General features: G+C 37.7%; 1 protein-coding gene across 1 annotated transcript in view; it reads right to left on the bottom strand.

Moving 5' to 3' along the window:
• The window catches only part of pcsk6 (proprotein convertase subtilisin/kexin type 6), a 171,957-nt gene that overhangs the window by 120,967 nt on the left and 28,032 nt on the right, over positions 1-22,958 (bottom strand). Inside the window, exons 3-4 of the mRNA XM_056462598.1 lie at positions 13,624-13,734; positions 1,942-2,085 (exon numbers count right to left, since the gene is read on the bottom strand). Coding sequence (XP_056318573.1) covers positions 1,942-2,085; positions 13,624-13,734 — 255 coding nt within the window. The remainder of the gene's footprint in view (positions 1-1,941; positions 2,086-13,623; positions 13,735-22,958) is intronic.

The following is a 22,958-nucleotide window of genomic DNA, read 5'->3' as shown; positions in this document are numbered from 1 at the left end:
AATCGATAGGTGCATGGATGAGTAAGTTTAATGGATGGATAGATGGGTGGATGGATGTATTGATGGATGTGTGGATGGGCGGATGGATGGGTGGGTGGATGTGTGGATGGGTGGATGAGTAAATGGATGGATGGATGGGTGGATGGATGCATGGGTGCATGGATGGTGGATGGGTAGGTTGATGGATGAGTGGGTGGATGGCTGCATGGAAGGATGGATGGATGGGTGGATGGGTAGGTGGATGGATGGATGTATTGATGGATGTGTCGATTGATGGATAGATGGATGGATGGATGGATGGATGGATAAGCAAATGGTTGAATGAATGGATGGGTGGATGGATGGATGGATGCAAGAGGGGATGGATGCATGGATGGGTGCATGGATGGTGGATGGGTAGGTCGATGGATGAGTGGGTGGATGGCTGCGTGGAAGGATGGATGGATGGATGGATGGATGGGTGGATGGGTAGATGGATGGATAGATGTATTGATAGATGTGTGGATGGATGTATGGATGTATTGATGGATGTGTGGATGGATGGACGGATTGTTCGATGCGTGGATTTGTGGATGAATGGATAGATGGGTTGATGTATGGATGAAAGGATGGATTGGTCAATGCGTGGTTGAGTGGATAGATGGATGGATAGATGGGTGGAGTTTACTGAAAGTAAATACATGTTTATAACTTTAACCTGTAACCATTAACTTGTATATAAAAAACAAATACAATGGAAGTCAATGGTTACAGGTTTTCTCCTCAAATGTAATTCATTCTTCTTGTTTATTTAGCAGATAACTGACCAACAAAACTTACATTCAAATTAAGATACAAATGATACCAAATTAAATTTATTCTAAACATAATATTTTTCCAACACAAATACATATGAAGTGGTCCATATTTATGTTTGACCCACTCGCTTTCTTCCAGCATCTAATTCATCACATCATGATGACGTCTACAATTAACAAATCGAACAAAACATAAACATGATATTTAAACTAAATAAGGGATGTTTTAACTACATAAAAGTACAATTTCAGGGGGCAGCATGGTGGCACAGTGGTTAGCACTGTCACCTCACAGGAAGAAGGTTGCTGGTTCAAGTTCCGGCTGGGTCAGTTGGCATTTCTGTGTGGAGTTTGCATGTTCTCCCCGGGTTGGCGTGGGTTTCCTCAGGGGTGCTCCGGTTTCAAAAGACATGCGCTATAGGTGAAATAAATAAACAAAATTGGCCATCGTGTATGAGTGTGTGTGTGAATGAATGTATTCCCAATACTGGGTTGTGGCTGGAAGGGCATCCGCTGTGTAAAACAAATGCTGGAATAGTCGGTGGTTCATTCCACTGTGGCGACCTCTGAAATAGAGACTAAGCCGAAGGAAAAAGAATGAATGAAAGTACAATTTCAAAAATGGCTACAAAAGTTTCCCTTTATTATAGGAGAGCGCAAATAGGATAGGAGGCGCTGTCATGCCATTTTACATTTAAATTTGCTTTTGTTAATTGATTAATTATTTAAAATTAAACACAATATTTTTAATAGTCATTAAATCAAATCGAACAGTTTATTTAGTCAGTTAAAGGGATAGTTCACCCCCAAAAAAGCTCAAAACCTCGAACCATCAACTTCCATTGTTCCAATTGTTTTTCATACTATGGAAGTCAATGATTCCAGGTTTCCAGCATTCTTCAAAATATCTTCTTTTGTGTTCAACAGAAGAAAGAAACTCAAATGGGTTTGAAAACAAGCAAAGGGTGAATAAACAATGGCATAATGTTCAGTTTTGGGTGAGCTGTCCCTTTAATAATTGGTTATAGAACATCAGTTGTCCTTGAAGATGTTACAACCCCATTTTTCTTAGGGGTCCCTCCATCAGCTGTTATCTGCATCAGGAGATCAAAGCAAAGAATTAATAAATGAATCAAAATCTCACATAATTCTGAGCCAGATCTGGATGATTCCTCTCGATGCCGTCATCCAAGATGGTGATAACCACGTTTCGACCTGTGTAGCCCCTCTGCCAGGCCCCGAGGATATTCATTTCTGAACGACAGCGGCTGTTTTTATCACTACAGTGCTGAAAGACAAGAAGAAGATAAAGAAATCATCAACCATCCTCACCGGCAACTTTAAAAGCCGCGTGAAATGAAAACAAAGTATTTCAGATGTTATCAGTGTGTTCGTTTTAAGCATATCCGTAAGCTAGTGTGCTCACAAAATTTACATTTACACGATATAAACATTCCAACGCTATGAGTGTTATGGTTGGTTGTTAGGTAGTTTCTATGGTGTTACCAAGGAGTTCCGGGTAATTGCTAGGGTGTTGCTACTAAATCATTCTAGGTCTTATGATGTTTTTGGTAGTTGTGTTACTAGAGTGTTTTGTGTGGTTGCTAGGTAGTTTTACCAATGAGTTCTGGGTGGTTGCTATGGTGTTGCTACTAAATAATTTTGGGTCTTATGATGTTTTTGGTGGTTGTGTTACTAGAGTGTTCTGTGTGGTTGCTAGGTAGTGTTACCAATGAGTTCTGGGTGGTTGCTAGAGGTGTTGCTAGTAAACCGATTTGGGTCTTATGATGTTTTGGTGGTTGTGGTACTAGTGTGTTCTGTGTGGTTGCTAGGTAGTTTTACCAATGAGTTCTGGGTGGTTGCTAGGGTGTTACTATCAAACCATTCTGGGTCTTATGATGTTTTTGGTGGTTGTGTTACTAGTGTGTTTGTGTGGTTGCTAGGTAGTGTTACCAATGAGTTCTGGGTGGTTGCTAGGTTGTTGCTAGTAAACCGATCTGGGTCTTATGATGTTTTTGGTGGTTGTGTTTCTAGTGTGTTCTGTGTGGTTGCTAGGTAGTGTTACTAATGAGTTCTGGGTGGTTGCTAGGGTGTTACCATCAAACCATTCTGGGTCTTAAGATGTTTTTAGTGGTTGTGTTACTAGAGTGTTTTGGGTGGTTGCTAGGTAGTGTTGCCAAGGAGTTCTGGGTGGTTGCTAGGGTGTTTCTATCAAACCATTCTAGGTCTTATGATGTTTTTGGTGGTTGTGTTACTAGTGTGTTCTGTGTGGTTGCTAGGTAGTGTTACCAATGAGTTCTGAGTGGTTGTTAGGGTGTTACTATAAAAAATTCTGGGTCTTATGATGTTTTTGGTGGTTGTGTTACTAGTGTGTTTGTGTGGTTGCTAGGTAGTGTTACCAATGAGTTCTGGGATGTTGTTAGGGATTTGCTAGTAAACCGATCTGGGTCTTATGATGTTTTTTGGTGGTTGTGTTACTAGATTGTTCTGTGTGGTTGCTGGGTAGTGTTACCAATGGGTTCTGGGTGGTTGCTAGGGTGTTGCTAGTAAACCTATCTGGGTTTTATGATGTTTTTGGTGGTTGTGTTACCAGAGTGTTCTGTGTGGTTGCTAGGTAGCGTTACCAATGAGTTCTGGGATGTTGTTAGGGATTTGCTAGTAAACCATCAGGGTCTTATGATGTTTTTGGTGGTTGTGTTACTAGATTGTTCTGTGTGGTTGCTTGGTAGTGTCACCAATGAGTCCTGGGTGGTTGCTTGGGTGTTGCTAGTAAACCAATCTGGGTCTTATGATGTTTTTGGTGGTTGTGTTACTAGGGTGTTCTGTGTGGTTGCTAGGTAGTGTTACCAAGGAGTTCTGGGTGGTTGCTGGGTTGTTACTATCAAACCATTCTGGGTCTTAAGATGTTTTTAGTGGTTGTGTTACTAGTGTTCTGTGTGGTTGCTAGGTAGTGTTACCAAGGAGTTCTGGGTGGGTGCTAGGGTGTTACTATCAAACCATTCTGAGTTTAATGCTCTGTTCACATCAGAAGCGGAACGATTTTTCTGCTTTTTGTGCGTAAATAGACACGTGAACATTTTGAGTTTACTTGCTACATTCGCGCGTCGAATCGGCTTCACAATAGACGTGGAATTGCATCATGGGCACGGCTTCTGTCTGTCCGGTGACTCTAGCTTAGTTGTTTAATGGCTAACATGGATTTTATTGAAAGAATAGGTGCGTTTATGTGCTTTATTAAGGCTGAAAAACAGTGTCGATACGTTTGGAGCTGTGTCTAAGTGCAGTAGATCCTTTCAGAGGTGCACCAGCTCTGTGAGTTCATAAACTTCCGGTTCATTCTGCTGTGGCGACCCCTAATTAATATGAGCAGAAGCGAAAATGAATAAATGACAGTAGAATAGCTAATAGCTTAGCTCACTACATTTTCCAAGTAGCTTGACCAAATGGTGCTGTACATGTAAATACAGTTTTTTCCCTGCGAGTGATTTACTGTAAGTTACTGGTGAACTGCTGCCAGTAAGTTCGTGTAAACTCTACAGGAAATTGTTAACAGTGTACTTCAGTAACCTTCCCACTCAATCCCGTCTGTCAGGGAATATGTCACAACCTGTAAATGAAATAGGATGATTCATGTTTATTCAGAAGCTCCAGTGTCCTTCAGGGTCTCATTTATGAATGTTTTGTGCACCGTCTTTTGAGGACATGATCGGCAGAGACGTCCCGGTGTGAAGTCGACATCAGAGGACGATTGAAAACAGACTGTGACTGCTTTGTGCTGCTGCATCAATCACAAAGAGCCCAAATAAACACACCAGGAGCTTTAATGGTGTCTGCTCTAATATAAGAGGCATGTTCTCTTTGATACTGATATACGGAGGAATCTGCATGGACACTTCAATGAAACAAAGTCAAAGTCTTCTGAGAGACTTTACTTTCAGCAAATATTGATAAAAAAACAACCACAACACTGTCCTTCTCTTCAATCTGCAGTCAATGTGTTAAAGCAAAGGAGTTTGCTTGGGTTTTCTCAATGGTTGCTATGAAGTTGTTAAGGTGTTCTGAGTGGTTGATAGGATGTAAGGCATTCTGAGTCTTAATATGATGTTGATGTTTTAGGTGGTTGCTAGGGTGTTAATACTGTTTTATGTGGTTGCTAGGTTGTCTCTATGGTGTTACTGAGGAGCTTTGGGTTGTTGCTAAGTTATTCTGCATAGTTTTTAGTACTAAAGCATTCTGGATCTTAGGCTGTTTTGGAGTGATTTCTAGTGTGTTTTATGGGGTTGCTATGTTGTTTCTAGGGTGTTACTAAAGAGGTGGTTGCTATTGTATTGCTAAAGTGTTCTGAGTGATTGCTAGGTTGTTCCTCCTAAGGTATTCTGGGTCTTAATAGGGCGTTTTGGGTGGTTGCTATGGTTTTACTAGTGTGTTCTATGTGGTTGCTAGGTAGCATTTTAGTGTTACTAAAAGGTTCTGTGTGGTTGCTAAGGTGTTTTGAGTGGTTGATATGGCATTACTGAGAAAACATTCAGGGTCTTAGGCTGTTTTGAGTGGTTGCTAGGATATTTGTACTAAGTTGTATGTGGTTGCTATGTTGTTTCTAGGGGGATACTAAGGAGTTCTGGGTGGTAGTTAATGAGTTCTGAGTGGCTGTTAGGGCGTTGCTACAAAGGTTTTCTGGGTCTTCAAAGGATGTTCTGAGTGGTTGCTAGGGTGTTCTGGGTGGTTGCTAGGGTGTTGTTAAGATGTTCTGAGTGGTTGCTAGGGTGTTGCTAAGGTGTTCTGAGAGGTTGCTAGGTTGTTACTACGAAGGCATTCTTGGTCTTAATAAGATGTTTTGTGTGGTTGCTAGAGTGTTACAAATGTGTTCAATGTAGTTGCTAGGTAGTATCTATGGTGTTACTAAGGAGTTTTAAGTGATGGCTAGGTTGTTGCTAACATAATCTGCATGGTTTAAAGCATTCTCTGTCTAAACTTTTTTGAGTGGTTGCTATGTTGTTTCTAATGTGTTACTAAGGAGTTCTGGGTGGTTGCTAATGTGTTGCTAAGATTGAGAGTGGTTGTTACTACTAAGGCATTTTTGGTCTTAATAGGATGTTTTGGTGTGGTTGCTAGGGTGTTAATAGTGTTTTATGTGATTGCTAGGTAGTCTATGGTGTTACTAAGGAGTTTGGGTGGTTGCTAGATTGTTGCTAAGATATTCTGCATGGTTTTTACAACTAAAGCATTCTAGGTCTTAAGCTGTTTTGAGTGGTTGCTAGGGTGTTTCTAATGTGTTTTATGTGGTTGCTATGTTGTTTCGAGTGTGTTTCTAAAGAGTTCTGGGTGGTTGCTAGGTTGTTACTAAGGCATTCTTGGTCTTAATAGGATATTTTGTGTGGTTGCTAGGGTGTTAATAGTGTTTTATGTGGTTGCTAGGTTGTCTCTATGTTGTTACTAAGGAGTTTTGGGTGATCGCTAGGGTGCAGCTAAGGTGTTCTGAATGGTTGGTGGGTTGTTACTACTAAGAAATTCTGAGTTTTAGGCGGTTTTGAGAGGTTGCCAGGGTGCTTCTAACATGTTCCATGGGATTGCTATGTTGTTTTTAGAGGGTTGGTTGCTAATGTGTTGCTAAGGTGTTCTGGGTAGATGTTAGACTGTCACTACTAAGGCATTCTGGGTCTTAATAGGATGTTTTGGGTGTTTGCTAGGGTGCTATTGGTGTGTTCTATGTGGTTGCCATGTATTTTCAAGGGTGTTACTAAGGAGTTCTGGGTGGTTGCCAGGGTTCTTGGTCTTATGATGGTTTGGGGTGTTGCTAGGACGTTACTAAAGAGATCTGGGTGGTTACTAGGGTGTTTTGAGGGTGTTCTGAGTGGTTAATGGGGTCTTAAAGCCAAGGCATTCTTGATCTTATTAAAACATTTTGGATGGTTGCAAGGTTGTTTAAAGAGTGTTCCACCTGGTTGATTGGGGGTTTTTAGGGTGTTACTAAGGAGTTTTGGATGGTTGCTAAGGTGTTGTTAAGGTAATTTAAGTGGTTGATCGTTTGTTACTACTTAACCATTCTGAGTCTTAAAATGTTTTTGGTGGTAACGTTATTAAAGTGTTCTGTGTGGTCGCTAGATGGTTTCTATGGTGTTACTAAGGAGTACTGTGTGGTTGCTAGGGTGTTGCTAAGGTGTTCTGGGTGATCTGGGTCTATATTTTGCTAGGTAGTTTCTAGGGTGTTATTAATGAGTTCTCGGTTGTTACAAGGGTGTTTCATATCCGAATATGACATTTTGGTTGGTTGCTAGGATGTTTTAGTTGGTTGATTGGTGGTTTCTAGGGTGTTACTGAGCTATGGGTGGTTGCTAGGGGTATTGCTAAGGTGTTCTAAATGGTTGCAAAGTAGTTCCAAGTGAATACTTAAGAGGAAACCCTAGTGATGTTTAAGTCATGTAAAGACATACTTAGTTTATAGCCTTCATTTAGGTTTTACTTCTGTCGATTGGTATTAGCCTTCAAAATTCTTTAAAGCTGAGGTCATTTTTGATGATTGTGCTGGACGTCTGTTGGTCACAGATCTAATTTTCAAACCAAAAGCAACGTCAAGACGAGCAGGAATTTGTGATTCTTGAACCACCGCATGCAATGTAGTGCTTGTGGCTGAAATTGGGCCTGAAAGATGACAGAGTTTGAACAATTCATTTGTAATTCAAAGCATCAAGCTTGTTAGGGAAACAAACCAGCTCATAAACAGCGCAGTTTTTATGAGGCATGAAAAAACAGTCCTGCTCGAAACCAAATAAAACAACAGGAGCTTCACAAACGAGCCGGTTTAATGAAGCGCAAATCAGCAGCCCGTTTCTCCAGGAGTCACTGCAAACGAGCGATTCACTTGCTAAATGACCATTAAACGACCATTTAAACAGCAGAAAAAAACTAAATGATGTTTTGTTTTCATGAAGTTTGATGACTTTTTCTTAGAACAACCCCAATATTAGAAAAATATAATCAGTTTCTATGTTCATATTTGCATGAAGACTGTAAAAGCCATTTTTACAGCACAAAAACTACAGCAACACACACATAGTAAGTAGGGATATCCTGATCAGGTCTTTTTTTGCCCTCAAGTCCGAGTCATTTGATTTGGAGTATGTACAGATATCAAAACCCGATCTGATACTTCTATAATACATTAAAAAACAGTGAAGAAGAGCGAAGAAACAGATCTTGGATGCTCCTTATGTTTTATTTAATTCACCTTATTTTAACATTCAACTCTGTTACCAAACAGAGCACATCTGTGAGGTAACTTGAACAATCAAGTAATAAATAACATCAGTTCTTCCCTTTTTGGACTCGGGAGACCGCGGGAACAGAGAACGTGTGCTCTGAGAAATGAGATACTGCGTTCCTCCTGATGGTCACATGACCTTCATGCATTTTTTTATAGAAAATTATTTAACATGACATCATTTATACATTGATTTATTGTTTTTCCCCTTTTCTCAATATATATTATGCATAAAGACCTTACAGATATACAGTGCACAATACAAATAAAACCAATTTTAATACGAATTTCAGCAAATAAACACCCTTAATGTGTTTTATGCATTTATTAAGATTTTCATTGTGAATGTTTATTTTCACCGTCGCATTTAGGGAAACTCCTGAGATAAATAAGGTTTATTTTTTTACTTTAAAAGGGGAAGTGAAGCACTCAGTCAAGTTTACATTGTTTTGTATATTGGATTCCAGTTTAATAAAAATATATTAAACAAACTTGACTAATGTAACTATTAAGCAGAAAACGGCATGTTTTACTATAGATTTTAGACCTAGGCTGCCACCATCTTGGAACATCGCTGTGTCTGACGTTGGTTGGTTCTGTTGGAACCGTGGAGCTGGTGCAAATACAAGAGTCAGATGTGGGTCTAATTTAAAAATTAGATATTTATTCTATTTTTATTTTTTGCCTTTTAATTACCGATCATTTGAAGCGCTTCGGTCCACTCTCTGTATTACGATGCCTGACTGCCTGTATAGGTTACAACCATGGCAGTAAAGGACTGAACACGGAGACTGGACAGCCTAATTTAACCCAATGCATGAAGTTGTGGACACACAACAGTTGGCATCACAGAGCTGGGGTTCAATCTTCATACCTCGCTTAAAGGATCTAACATGATTTGGCAGATCCTGGATATTTTAATCTTGATAACTGATCTCTGGATAATTTGGTTCTTCAAACAAGTTGGCGAATCAGATTAAAATGTCTGGATGAACTGATCTGAGATTGCGGAGTGTGTTGTGAAGGACAGATCTATCAATCCTCGAAATCATGATCAGCAATGCAACGATTGGCTGATGGCACAGCAGCGTAATGACATCATCTGATTAATATTCAATTATCCATGTCAGCAAAATTATATACAATTCGTAGTAAACGGTTTGGTAAATAAGATGGGCAATAACGTTCCACATTTGTTGTGGGCTGCAGGCTTAATACTCTTGGCACAAAGTGTAAAGCAATTTATTTAGTTTTACATTTTAGATCGGACTTTACTATAGTAGCCTAAGCCTATTGAAGTTTCTTAATCGGGGTAAGAGATTTAAATAAATTTTGCATCAAAAAAGCCTTTTGATATTGGCAAAAGCATCTACAAAGCATCAAATCACTGGTATATTAGCTGTCAAACACATGCATGACGGCATAAATTATTATTCCTTTATAAAAACAAACAAACAAACACAAAAACTGTTGAAAATTGTGCATTTCTGTTTTCATACAGGAATTGTACTAAAGCAGGATCGGTATCTTTAAATAGTACGCATTTACAATCATGTTATCGGATCTGGACATCCCTAATAATAAGAATCTGTTGCTTTAAGTTTTATGAATGCTGTCTTGCTTAAAATGTTTTACACTTATGCAGGTACTTTTATCATTAGATAATATAAACCTTCACTTTAGTCAAAAACGCGTGTTCCTCTCTAATTAAACACTGATAAGGTAAACCTGGACATTCACAGGGTTTGTGATGAACATGAGGCTGTTTCTTCATGCAAAATAGATTTGAGGATTGAAATTAAGGTCTACTATATCACGGGCAAAAAAACTCTAAATACTGTTATTAAATACTGATATTTTGTCAGATAAGCATTATACAGCGGAGAAACAAGTTTTGAAAGTCGTGTTTTTTTCCTGGGAAAAATGTTTCTAAAGGAGCTCTTGACATGGAAACGAACCAGATCTTGGTAAAAACACAAACAATACAAACAGAAAAATATATCAAAACAAAAAAAAAAAATCTAAAAGGTGAGTTCTGTGTAATAATGAAATGGCAGAAGGAGAAAATGCTGAACTACTGAAATGTGTTTAATACTTTATATAAAAGGCTTTTTTTGTGTTGTCAGCTTAAAGACGCCTTTCATATGGAGAATAAAGACACATGATTCAGGTGAGAGTGTCAACAGAGTGTCAAAATCTTGATGGTTCTGTGGGTCTCGTCTATCAATCTGAGTATTTGATATTGGATTCAAGTCAGGTGTGCCAGTCGATGACTGGGCCATTCTACAGCTTGATTTTCTTTCTCTGAATGCATTTGAGAGTTTCCTTGGCTGAGTTTTGGATCATTGTCTTGCTGAAATGTCCACCGTGGTTTCATCTTCATCCTCCTGCTAATGTAGATGTTGGACTGAAGCAGCTGATATTCATTTACACTGATGAAGAGCAGAGGATTGCTGAAGAACTACTGAGAGATTTCAGCTGCTGTCTGGGCTTTCACTGCCTTTCTACACCTCCCTTCATGTGTTCAATACTTTTTCCCTGCGTCATTTCATTTTATTACTCATAACTTCATTTGTAAGCTAATTAGATTTTTTTCTTTTCATATATGGATTTCTTTGGTTGCTATCAACATCCTGTGAAAATGTTAAGTCAACGACACCTTTACAAAAGTTTTCTGAGAAAATGGTTACGTGTTCCCTGCTGTACATATTTAACAGCTGTAAAGTGTTTTTAATGTGTGTGTGTGTGTGTGTGTACCCATAATAAAAACAGAACGTTGTGTTTTTATAAAACAAACCAAAAAAGAATGCTTACATTATTGTTAAATAATTATTAAACTACTTCATATCTCTAGAAAAAAAAACATTAGACGTTTTTTAATGTGCCTCTTACAGGTGAGTGGGCTTTACAAACCACTTGCAGAAAACATAACCTTTTATCTTTGACAGTTTAACTAAAACTTGCATCAGTTTGGCACATTTTTTACCAGATATTTTCTTAAACCTTCTCCATATCTTTAGAAAAAACGTTATACGTTTTTAAGTCCGCCTCATACAGGTGAGTGTGCTTGACAAACCACCTGTAGAAAACACAGTCTTTCATCTCTCTGTCATTTTAACTGACACTTGTTCCAGTTTGGCTCATTTGCATCACACACTTTCTTAAAACTACTCCATATCTATAAAAAGAAACATTATACGTTTTTGAGTCTGCCTCCTACAAGTCAGTTGGCTTGTCAAACCACCTGTAGAAAACACACACTTCGACATTTTAACCAAAATTTGCATCAGTTTGGCACGTTTCAAACGGATAATTTATTAAACTACTTCATATCTCTAGAAAAAACATTAGACGTTTTTGAGTGTGCCTCTTACAGGTGAGTGGGCTTGACAAACCACTTGCAGAAAACATAACCTTTTATCTTTGACAGTTTAACTAAAACTTGCATCAGTTTGGCACATTTTTTACCAGATATTTTCTTAAACCTTCTCCATATCTTTAGAAAAAACGTTATACGTTTTTAAGTCCGCCTCATACAGGTGAGTGTGCTTGACAAACCACCTGTAGAAAACACAATCTTTCATCTCTCTGTCATTTTAAACGACACTTGCTCCATGTTGGCTCATTTGCATCACACACTTTCTTAAAACTACTCTATATCTCTAGAAAGAAACATTATATGTTTTTGAGTCTGCCTCATACAGGTGAGTGTGCTTGACAAACCACCTGTAGAAAACACACTATTTCATCTTCGACATTTTAACCAAAAATTGCATCAGTTTGGCACATTTCAAACGGATACTTTATTAAACTACTTCATATCTCTAGAAAAAACATTATGCGTTTTTGAGTGTGCCTCTTACAGGTGAGTGGGCTTGGCAAACCACTCGCAGAAAACATAATCTTTCATCTTTGACAGTTTAACTAAAACTTGCATCAGTTTGGCACATTTTTTACCAGATATTTTCTTAAACCTTCTCCATATCTCTAGAGAAAACGTTATACGTTTTTAAGTCCGCCTCATACAGGTGAGTGTGCTTGACAAACCAGCTGTAGAAAACACAATCTTTCATCTCTCTGTCATTTTAACCGACACTTGCTCCAGTTTGGGACATTTGCATCACACACTTTCTTAAAACTACTCTATATCTCTAGAAAGAAACATTATATGTTTTTGAGTCTGTCTCATACAAGTGAGTAGGCTTGACAAACCACCTGTAGAAAACACACTATTTCATCTTCGAGATTTTAACCAAAATTTGCATCAGTTTGGCGCATTTCAAATGGATACTTTATGAAACTACTTCATATCTCTAGAAAAAACGTTATACGTTTTTAAGTCTGCCTCATACAGGTGAGTGTGCTTGACAAACCACCTGTAGAAAACACAATCTTTCATCTCTCTGTCATTTTAACCGACACTTGCTCCAGTTTGGCACATTTGCATCACACACTTTCTTAAAACTACTCCATATTTCTAGAAAGAAACATTATATGTTTTTGAGTCTGTCTCATACAAGTGAGTGGGCTTGACAAACCAACTGTATAAAACACACTATTTCATCTTCAACATTTTAACCAAAATTTGCATCAGTTTGGCACGTTTCAAACGGATACTTTATTAAAACTACTCCATATTTCTAGAAAAAAAAATTATACGTTTTTGAGTGTGCCTCTTACAGGTGAGTGGGCTTGGCAAACCACTCGTAGAAAACATAATCTTTCATCTTTGACAGTTTAACTAAAACTTTCATCAGTTTGGCACATTTCCACCAGATATTTTCTTAAACCTTCTCCATATCTCTAGAAAAAATGTTATACGTTTTTAAGTCCGCCTCATACAGGTGAGTGTGCTTGACAAACCACCTGTAGAAAACACAATCTTTCATCTCTCTGTCATTTTCACTGACACTTGCTCCAGTTTGGCTCATTTGCATCACAAACTTTCTTAAAACTACTCCATATCTCTAGAAAGAAACACTATATACGTTTTTGATTCTGCCTCATACAAGTCAGTGGGCTTGACAAACCACCTGTAGAAAACACACACTTCGACATTTTAACCAAAATTTGCATCAGTTTGGCACATTTCAAACGGATACTTTATTAAACTACTTCATATCTCTAGAAAAAACATTAGACGTTTTTGAGTGTGCCTCATAGAGGTGAGTGGGAATAACAAACCACCTGTAGAAAACCCAATCATTCATCTCTCTCTGTCATTTTAACCGACACTCAGAACAGTATGGCACATTTAATCCTGATACTTAAAACTACTTCATATCTCTAGAAAGAAACAATTTTGAGTCTGCCTCACACTTCTCTGAGCATTACAAGTTCCTTTGCATAATTAGCACTTCTTGTTGAAACACTGACTGCCTTCTCAATTGTCTGCTAAATGACTAAATGTAAATGTAATGATATTGCAACAAAGCTGGAAGAGCATTCTTTTGTACAGATTAAATAAACTGAGAATATGTGCGTTACGGTTGAGTTACAATGTTTAAAAATAAGCAGAGACAGCACAGATATGACATACAGGACTGAATGTGTGAAATATCTACTAACAATGTACCACATGTTGGACCATTTGGGATCGTTGAAGCTGATGTGGTTGGAGTCGGATCTGGCGAGGCGCTTCACCCGCGTCTTCACCACCTGCTGCTGTGCCCAGACCACCTGTAGAAAGAGCGGAAACAGCTCACTGATGTGCCACAAACACTAAACACTTCAGGCTCGTGCACATACACATGTCCAGTGTTAGGAAAGTTACTTTCAAAAGTAATCGATTACAAATTACTGCCTACTACTGGAAAATTGTAATCTGATTACATTACTAATTACTTCACGTAAAAAGTAATCAGATTACTAATAACTTTACTTTGAAGTTACTTTTAAAACAAATAAAATCTATAAAATACCAAATAAACTGCAGCTCTTTCAGTAATTTAATATTCACTAAAAACAGTACAATAGTTTGATCACAGCAGCTCGACATATTCAAAACACTTAAAGAGCACCTATGATGAAAATCATCTTTCAAGAGTTCACACTTAGCTGATGATTGATAATAAAGCGTATTTGGCCTGCTGTCCCAAGAGAGAGCCATGAGCTCAGAATATTCTCCAGCCCGGGGCTCCCTCCCGTTTGAAGGGCAAGAGGGGAGTTTGAGCTAAGGTAGGTCTCGAGAACTCCTCTGCTTGTGAACCTGCTGAGATATATCTGGCTAAGAGTTCATTCATTCATTCATTCATTCATTCATTTTCTTTTCAGCTTAGTCCCTTTATTAATCTGGGGTCGCCACAGTGGAATGAACCACCAACTTATCCAGCACTTGTTTTATGCAGCGGATGCCCTTCCAGCTGCAACCCATCACTGGGAAACACATACACACTTATTCACACACACATACACTACGGACAATTAAGCCTACCCAATTCACCTGTACCGCATGTCTTTGGACTGTGGGGGAAACCGGAGCACCCGGAGGTAACCCACGTGAACGCAGGCAGAACATGCAAACTCCACACAGAAACGCCAACAGACCCAACCGAGGCTTGAACCAGCGACCTTCTTGCTGTGAGGCGGCAGCACTACCTACTGCGCCACTGAGTTGCTGGCTAAGAGTTGTCTTATGTTATTTTGGAGTAGTCAATTTACTAATAGTGTATGTCTTTGGATGGTGGGAGGAAACCGGGAACATGATGAGCATTCTTGTAGAATGCTTTCTGTTCAAGTGCTTGAACAAGTTGCTGGTCGAGTTAAAAGCAGTCGAAAGTTCTTTAGAGACTGGGCATAGACTGAATTTCACAACAATATTTTAGCGTTTACGCTCAATGAAATCAAAGTAATGTCTGTATTTCCACTTGAAGAAGCAACCGCTCTCGTCAGCAGCCATTTTAGTTTGCGTTCTCCAGCAATTTAAAAGTAAATGCTTTTTAATTGACATTGCAGCGGAAAATGAGCTTTAAAAGAAGCTTTATTTCTTCTAAAAAGTATATTTGTAGCATAAGTATAACGTAATAACTCTGACTTTACTAACTGTAATCAAATTACACAATAGGGTATATGTCGAACGTCACATGACCAAACCGGATCCCTGGGTAGAACACTTCCGCTCATATGCGCCATCGGTTTGTTATTGACAGTAGTGAGTAGTAAGTAGTGTTTTATATGTTATATAATAGGGTATATGCGCAACTTTCGCATAGATTTATAGATATACGTGTGTGTGTGTGTATCTATGGTTACAATACTTTTATTAAAATAAATCCATGGTTAATTTCTGTAAGGTAACTTTAACTGTAAATGCATTTTTCAAGTCTCTCAGGACAACTAAAAGACTTAGTCATGATTACAGATTCTTATTTTAAGCCAGAACGTCTTAAAAAAAAAAAAACAGTTTCTGAACTTGAACAAACAGAACCTCCACACCATCCATAACGTTACTCTTAGGCCAGGCATGTCCAAGCTCGGTCCTGGAGGGCCGGTGTCCTGCAAAGTTTAGTTCCAACCCCAATCAGACACACCTGGGCTAGCTAATCAAGCACTTACTAGGCTTTCTAGAAACATCCGTGCAGGTGTGTTGAGGCAAGTTGGAGCTAAAATCTGCAGGACACCGGCCCTCCAGGACCGAGTTTGGACACCCCTGTCTTAGGCTGTGTGGCGTCTCGGACTTCTTCATAGACCTGTGACAGGCTGCCCTAATGCTGACATCACCAGATGTGAATATGTAGATCCATACGGCAGACTAAGTAACGTTATAGCGTTAGCTAGTTAACGTAGTGACATTGTACAGCATTTCAATTCCGCTAGCTTACATACTTTCATAATCCATTGTGTATGATGAAGCATACAATTTAAATCCTTTGTCCAATTTGGTGGCCGGACATTTAGATGATAATGAGCATGTCCGGTGGACATCTGTGATGCTTAACTTTGGTAGTTCCTGGAGGCTTCTTGTATAAAACAACGCCATATTAGCGGAGAGTGAAAAAGTGTTCTACCCAGGTTGACTGGAACATGAAAGTTGCGCATTTACCCTATTATATAACGTATAAAACACTACTTACTACTCACTACTGTCAATAACAAACCGATGGCGCATATGAACTGGCGATGAGCGGAAGTGTTCTACCCAGGGATCCGGCTAGGTCATGTGACGTCCGACATATACCCTATTTTAAATTGTAATTTGTTACATTACTGCGTTCCCCAAAATTGTAGCGCATTACACCCAACTCTGCACATGTCTGTGGCTAACATAAACACACAGTAGGCATGGGACGATAACCGGTTTCAAGGTTTACCACGGTTTGGAAAAGTCAAGGTTTTATAACCACTAAAACTTTGTTACACCGTTCCTTCGGTATTATTTAGTTTTAAGGGCAACAGTATCTAGTGCAGAAAAGGAGCCCCCACATCATCACTTATACACCAACATCCCAGCATGCTATAGACCTGAAGAGTGCAGTAGCTTTACTTTATATCCACAGAAAAGTAAGATATCCAAACTAATAAAGACAGCAGAAATTAACAATTTATCTTTATTATTTAGCCTGACATGTTTACTGTAACTAAATAATTTAAATGTTCCTTAAAATTAAACATATTTTGTTCAATGGGGAAAAAAGGTGTTGTTTTCTACATTAAAAAAGAACTTATTTTAGAGCTGCAATCACAACACCATCATATTTTTATCCAAGGTTATCATCATACCTTTAAAATCTTATACCAGCCCATGCCTAAGACAGATACACACACACACACCCTATACAGTATTTAGTCACGCTCTAGCTTTTCCGTTGCGTGAGGCTTATGAAGTCATTGCATTCTGTAACAAATGGGAATGTACTGACACGCTTCCAGCCCAAGGGAAAATACACTGACAGTGTACTATAACATACATGCACTTCTGTGGAGGCGGGAAGACTTTTTTGTTTCATATTCAAGGTGAAAATTGTAAAGGCGTTCAATTAGAAAAGAAATAACGCATGTTTTAGGGATTTATAAATGCATGTTCAGTTAATAAATAAATAAATTCATTAATTTTCCTTCGGCTTAGTCCCTCATTTTTCAGGTGTAGCCACAACGAATTGAAAAGCCATTTATTAAAGCATACTGTATGTTTTACCAGTGGATGCCCTTCCAGCCACAAACAAGTACTGGGAAATACACATACACACTCACATTTACACACACACTCATACACTACGGCCAATTCAGTTTATTCAGTTCACCTATAGCGCATGTGTTTAGACTGTGGGGGAAACCAGAACACACGGAGGAAACCAACATCAACACGGGGAGAACATGCAAACTCCACTCAGAAATGCCAACTGGCAGTCTAATATAGTAAAATGATGATGAGGAAAATATTTTTATTATCATTAATGTTGAAAACAGCTTCATATTTTGTGTTAAACTTATACATTTCTTTAAAAACGTCTAACTGGCCGCAAACCTAAAAAAAAAATAATACATTGAATTTTAGGCATTTAGGGACACTTTCAGGGTGGTATTTTCCTGATATTCTTATCCTAAATTTAAACCAACAATGAAATTAGAGCATCTGCTTCTCTGAATAAATGAAGAAATCGCTCTTGTGTGTATCATATCGATTAGAGCAGCACATCCAGATCCATCTAGATCTTGTATCTTTCCATTGAAATGAATGGGCTGCAGTAAATAAGGGATGTGGACTAGTCCTCTAATTAGAAAAGTCACCCAGCCGTGGCCGCAGATTTATCTGTCCTCCGGCGATGCCCGAATTTGTGGTTCCCTCAGAAGAGCTTAACTTCAGCATCACGAGCGCTTCTTTCCTGCTTTCATTAAAGAGCTCCAGAGGGAATTGCGCTGAAACTCGCATATTGCAATAATTACGTTCTCTGTTACAGTCCCTATGCTATAAATGAAGGGACTGGGTTGGGAATCAAGTGCCAGTTCTTATATCAAATCGGTAAGAAATAAATAAACAAACAAATAGGGCCAGAGGGTTTCCAGGACATCGAGTCGCATAAATTGTTGCTTTTGAATACTAAAACAACATTATTGAGACACTAATAAATCTCCTGCGAGTTGTTTGGAACGTGATGAGAAACGAAGACTCAAAATAGTACAAAGACAATAAAAACACTTTTTTTAGGAGTCACGAATTGAACTTTTTTGACATATAAGAAGTTTTTGGGCCCTATCATACACCCGGCGCAATAAGGCTCAAGTCATGTTTGATGCGATTTGTTGCTATTTTCAGACCAGCGCAACTGTCATTTTCATGTTTTGCGTCACGTTGTTTACATGGCAAATCCATTTGCACCACTTTGTGAGCTCATGGGTGTGCTGGTCTGAAAAAGAGGTGTGTTAAGGCAGGGGTTCTCAACCTTTTTCACTTCGAGGTCCACTTCTTTCTTTGATCAATGTTTGAATTTCTGACATTTTCATTATTATTGTTTATTTATTCCTTTTCTGGAAATCAGAACTGAATTTAGAAATAGTTTTGAAGCAAATCTTTGTGCTTTAACTTAATATGTAGGCTAATGGATTTCTTCAGTGGAGTGAGTTTCCACTTTTTCCTTATCCATAAAATTAAAGGAGTAAAATAAAGAGTAACAGTAAAGTAAAGAGAAAGTAAAGAGGCCAAATGGAGGAGGCTCGTTTAACTGTTTTCTCGCTAGTGAAGCATTCAGTTTTTCCACAAAGTCCGCCATGTAAATAGCAAATGCGCCATGTTGCTAAGCAAATGACTCTTAAAGGGCATGTGAGAGGAGACTCTGATTGGTTTAATGCACGTTATGCTCAAAGCACACCCATAACTCATTAAGAGAATAAGCACAACCCTGTTAGACCATGTGCCGGGGTGCAGAGCTTATTTTTCCATCCCTAAAATAGCAAGTGAATTTGGACACACCAATAATGCTTTTGCGCCATGCACTTTAGACTTTGCACCTAGATCATTAAAATAGAGCCCATCAACTTTAAATTTGGATTATAATTTTATTCAGATATACACACCTTTTATTTTCTGTTGATTTTAGTCTAAAACATATTTAGAAAAATACATGTTTCATGTATCATATTAATATATGCATTCATCGTTTTATTGTTTTCATAAACAAAAGAACTAAACTTTTGTTTAATTTAACTTTTCTCACTTCAGCTACAATCTGACATTATTATTATTATTATTATTATTATTATTATTATTATTATTATTATTATTATTATTATTATTATTATTATTCCACCGAGTCCACTGAGGCTGCATTATTTGACCTAAAAACTAAATTATAAATTATCATTGCAAATAAGCATTTTCTATAATAATATATCTTCAAAATGCAAATAAATCCTGTGATGCAAAGCAGAATATATTTTTAGAATATAAAAACATGTCTTGAGTGTCATTTCTGAGCAATGTGGACCTTATTCTTCAATGTGGAAGTGCGCTCGTTTTTGCGAGATTCAGTTGCCTATTGGAGAAGAGACTAGGAATAATAAACGGCAGTAAACGGTCAAATCGCTTGCTCTACAAAAAGTGTTTGCACAATTATACAAACAAAGCACAATCATACAATAAGATAATATCAGTTTGCAACCTCAAGCAGCAGAGCGAGCTGTTTTTAAAGTCTAAAAATGAATGCAAGTGATTGAGAGCGGAAGCCTCGAACCATGATTCAAATGGCTGCGCCGCTCGTACACTAAGAATAAGGTGAATGAAGCATCCTCGCCAAGTAAAACAAATTCTGAATAAAAACTAAACATCTTTTTGAACTGAGGGCGCATTATTTGACCTAAAAACACGCTAAAAACAATACCAATGGATTATATAATAATTCACAAACCGTAAAATTTGAGAATTAACTACCGACTGCACACTGAAAAAAGTGTTGCATGCAAAACTGTTGCAAACAATTTATTTGTGTTGAATTTAAACAAACAAATTAAATTGAGCAATGTTCAACTTAATTTGTTTGTTTAAATTCAGCCCAAATAAATTGTTTACAACCACTTAACGTAAAAAAAAATGAGTAAATCCAAGGAATCATCTTTGAATATTTTTTTTCAGTGCATGGTCAACACTAATGCACCAAATCACACTGTTCGCCTTTCATCTGATGAATTACACAATTGATTTAAGAACAGTTTATTATTATTATCATCATCATCATCATCATTATCATCATCATCATCATCTATACAGTGCTGTTTTGTTCAATTAGGCTGCATTATTTGACCAAAAACACAATAAACACAACAGTATGAATTACCATTGGAAATAAACATTTTCTATTGTATTATACCTCATATTATATCTAAGAATTGTTTTAATTATTATTATTATTATTATTATTATTATTTACAGTAATATACACTGCTGTTCTACTCACTGAATCTGCATCATTTGACCAAAAAACAACATTAGAAATTACCATTGCAAATTGTTTTCTATAGTATTATATCTCCGAATGCAATTAAATCCTGTGATGCAAAGCAGAATAGAAACATCAACAACTGAACAGCCTTTATTTATAATATCAAAACATCATAAAATGTCATTTCTGAGCAATATAAAGCATCCTCGCCAGGTAAAATGAATTCTCAATAACACAAAAACCCATCTTTTGGAACGGTAGTGCAATTACTTATCGAACACTGGGTGTCTTTTATCATAGATTGAACACATCAGATATAAAAGATTACATTTTCGGTGTCCTTTTCGTGAGGACAACACATCTATTGAAAGACCTGCAGGTTTTTTTTTTTGCCTTTTTCAGCTTGACAGCTCTTTGCTTGCGGTTACAAAACATTTCGTGTGGCCTCTGCCTGTGGCCTGACACTGATGAAATGGGTTATTGGGCATTTGCCACGCCGCACCATTTGTACACATGGCCCGGGGCAGGATATGATCAGAGTTGCCTCCGTCAGATGCCCTCCAATAGACCTGCACTGTTTTATTACTCCCGAGATGCCGGCTGTCGGGAGGAGATAATCTTAGCAGGAGAGGGCCGCCGTCCAAAAACCCTGGAAACAGCTTGACTTTCAATGCCTGGCTGCTCCGTCAGATGAAGTCTTGGACAAACACGGCTCTGCTCGTCATATTAATGCGCGTGTGACTGAACTGAATGAATGTGGAAGACGGAGAGAGATTTAATCATCTGAAAATATATGCTACTGTCGCAGGACTTCACAGCTTGGCTCATGAATATTCATTCGGCAGTCATGTAATTAATATTCAGAAGCGGCCGAGGGATCCGATTTGCTGAGATGCAAGTAAACAGTTCTATTTGCAAATGTAGATGTATTTGTTTTGCCTGTTGTTATGATTAGGCTATTTGGTGCTATAAGCATCTATACAGTCAGGTACATAAATATTGAGGCACATTGTTTTTGCTCTATACACTAATGCAATGAATTTGAAATGAAATGAACAAGATGTGCTTTAACTTCAGAGCGTCAGCTTTAATTTGAGGTTATTTACATCCAAATCAGGTGAACACTGTAGAAATGACAACAGTTTGCAAATGTGCCTCCCACTTGTTACGGGACCAAAATGTAATGGGACAGACTTTTTAATACTTGGTTGCAAATCCTTTGCAGTCAATTACAGCCTGAGGTCTGGAACGCATAGACATCACCAGACGCTGGGTTTCATTCCTGGTGGTGCTCTGCCAGGCGATCTCCAAATATTTATGGACTTAACTGTACTTGCACTGAAATGAATAATTTATACACTACTTATCGTGTAAATAATTTTTTTCCATGCAAATAATGATAATGAGGCACTAGCTTGCAGAGAAAGAGTGTTTTGCAGTCAACTGTATGTTCTTGCTAGATGTTGGCTGATATTATAGGTTGTTTTCGCATGACGTCATTGATGATGTGCGTTTAATGTTGTTTATAATAGTTTAAATTGGCCAATTTAAGAAATGCCGACCAGCTTTTATAGACTTCCAAAAGTTTTTGCTCATGACTGGACTGAGTTTGGAGAACCCTGATATACACAATGCATCATAAATTCAACTCTTCAAATGTATTCTTCCATGTTACATTGTGTTGCCCTAAAATATAAATAGGATAGTCATAAAATCATGTAAAAAAACAAACAAACCAAAAAAATAAATAAATAAAAAATAACGTACATATACAGTTGAAGACAGAACTATTAGCCCCCCTTTGAATTTTTTCTTCTTTTTTTAATATTTCCCAAATGATGTTTAACAGAGCAAGGAAATTTTCACAGTATGCCTGATAATATTTTTTCTTCTGGAAAAAGTCTTATTTGTTTTATTTCGGCTAGAATAAAAGCAGTTTAAAAATTTTTTTAATCATTTTAAGGTCAAAATTATTAACCCCTTTAAGATATTTTTTTTCGATAGTCTACAGAACAAACCATCATTATACAATACCTTGCCTAATTACCCTAACCTGCCTAATTAAACTAGTTAAGCCTTTAAATGTCACTTTAAGCTGTATAGAAGTGTCTTGAAAATATCTGGTCAAATATTATTTACTGTCATCATGGCAAAGATAAAATAAATCAGTTATTAGAAATGAGTTACTAACACTATTATGTTTAGAAATGTGTTGAAAAAAATCTTCTCTCCGTTAAACAGAAATTGGGGAAAAAAATACAGGGGGGCTAATAATTCAGGGAGGCTAATAATTCACTTCAACTAATAAATGACTTCAACTGTAGCTTAGGAACGATATAACAGAAACATGTTCGCAATTTTAAAACCCTGACTGTTTTTAAACCAGTTATCACCCCATTTCTAGTTCTTGCACAACCACAGTTTCAGGACTGCATTTTAAGGACACTAGTTTGAAAACTGCGCTAGCTTTGACAGTATTAGGCCCCATTTACACTGATGCGTTTTAGTTTTAAAACAGCGTTTTAGAATGAA

The sequence above is a fragment of the Danio aesculapii genome, chromosome 7 (genome assembly GCF_903798145.1).
Source record: "Danio aesculapii chromosome 7, fDanAes4.1, whole genome shotgun sequence".
Lineage (NCBI taxonomy): Eukaryota > Metazoa > Chordata > Actinopteri > Cypriniformes > Danionidae > Danio > Danio aesculapii.
The sequence above is the reverse complement of the archived record's forward strand: the minus strand, read 5'-3'. Positions and strand labels throughout refer to the sequence as shown.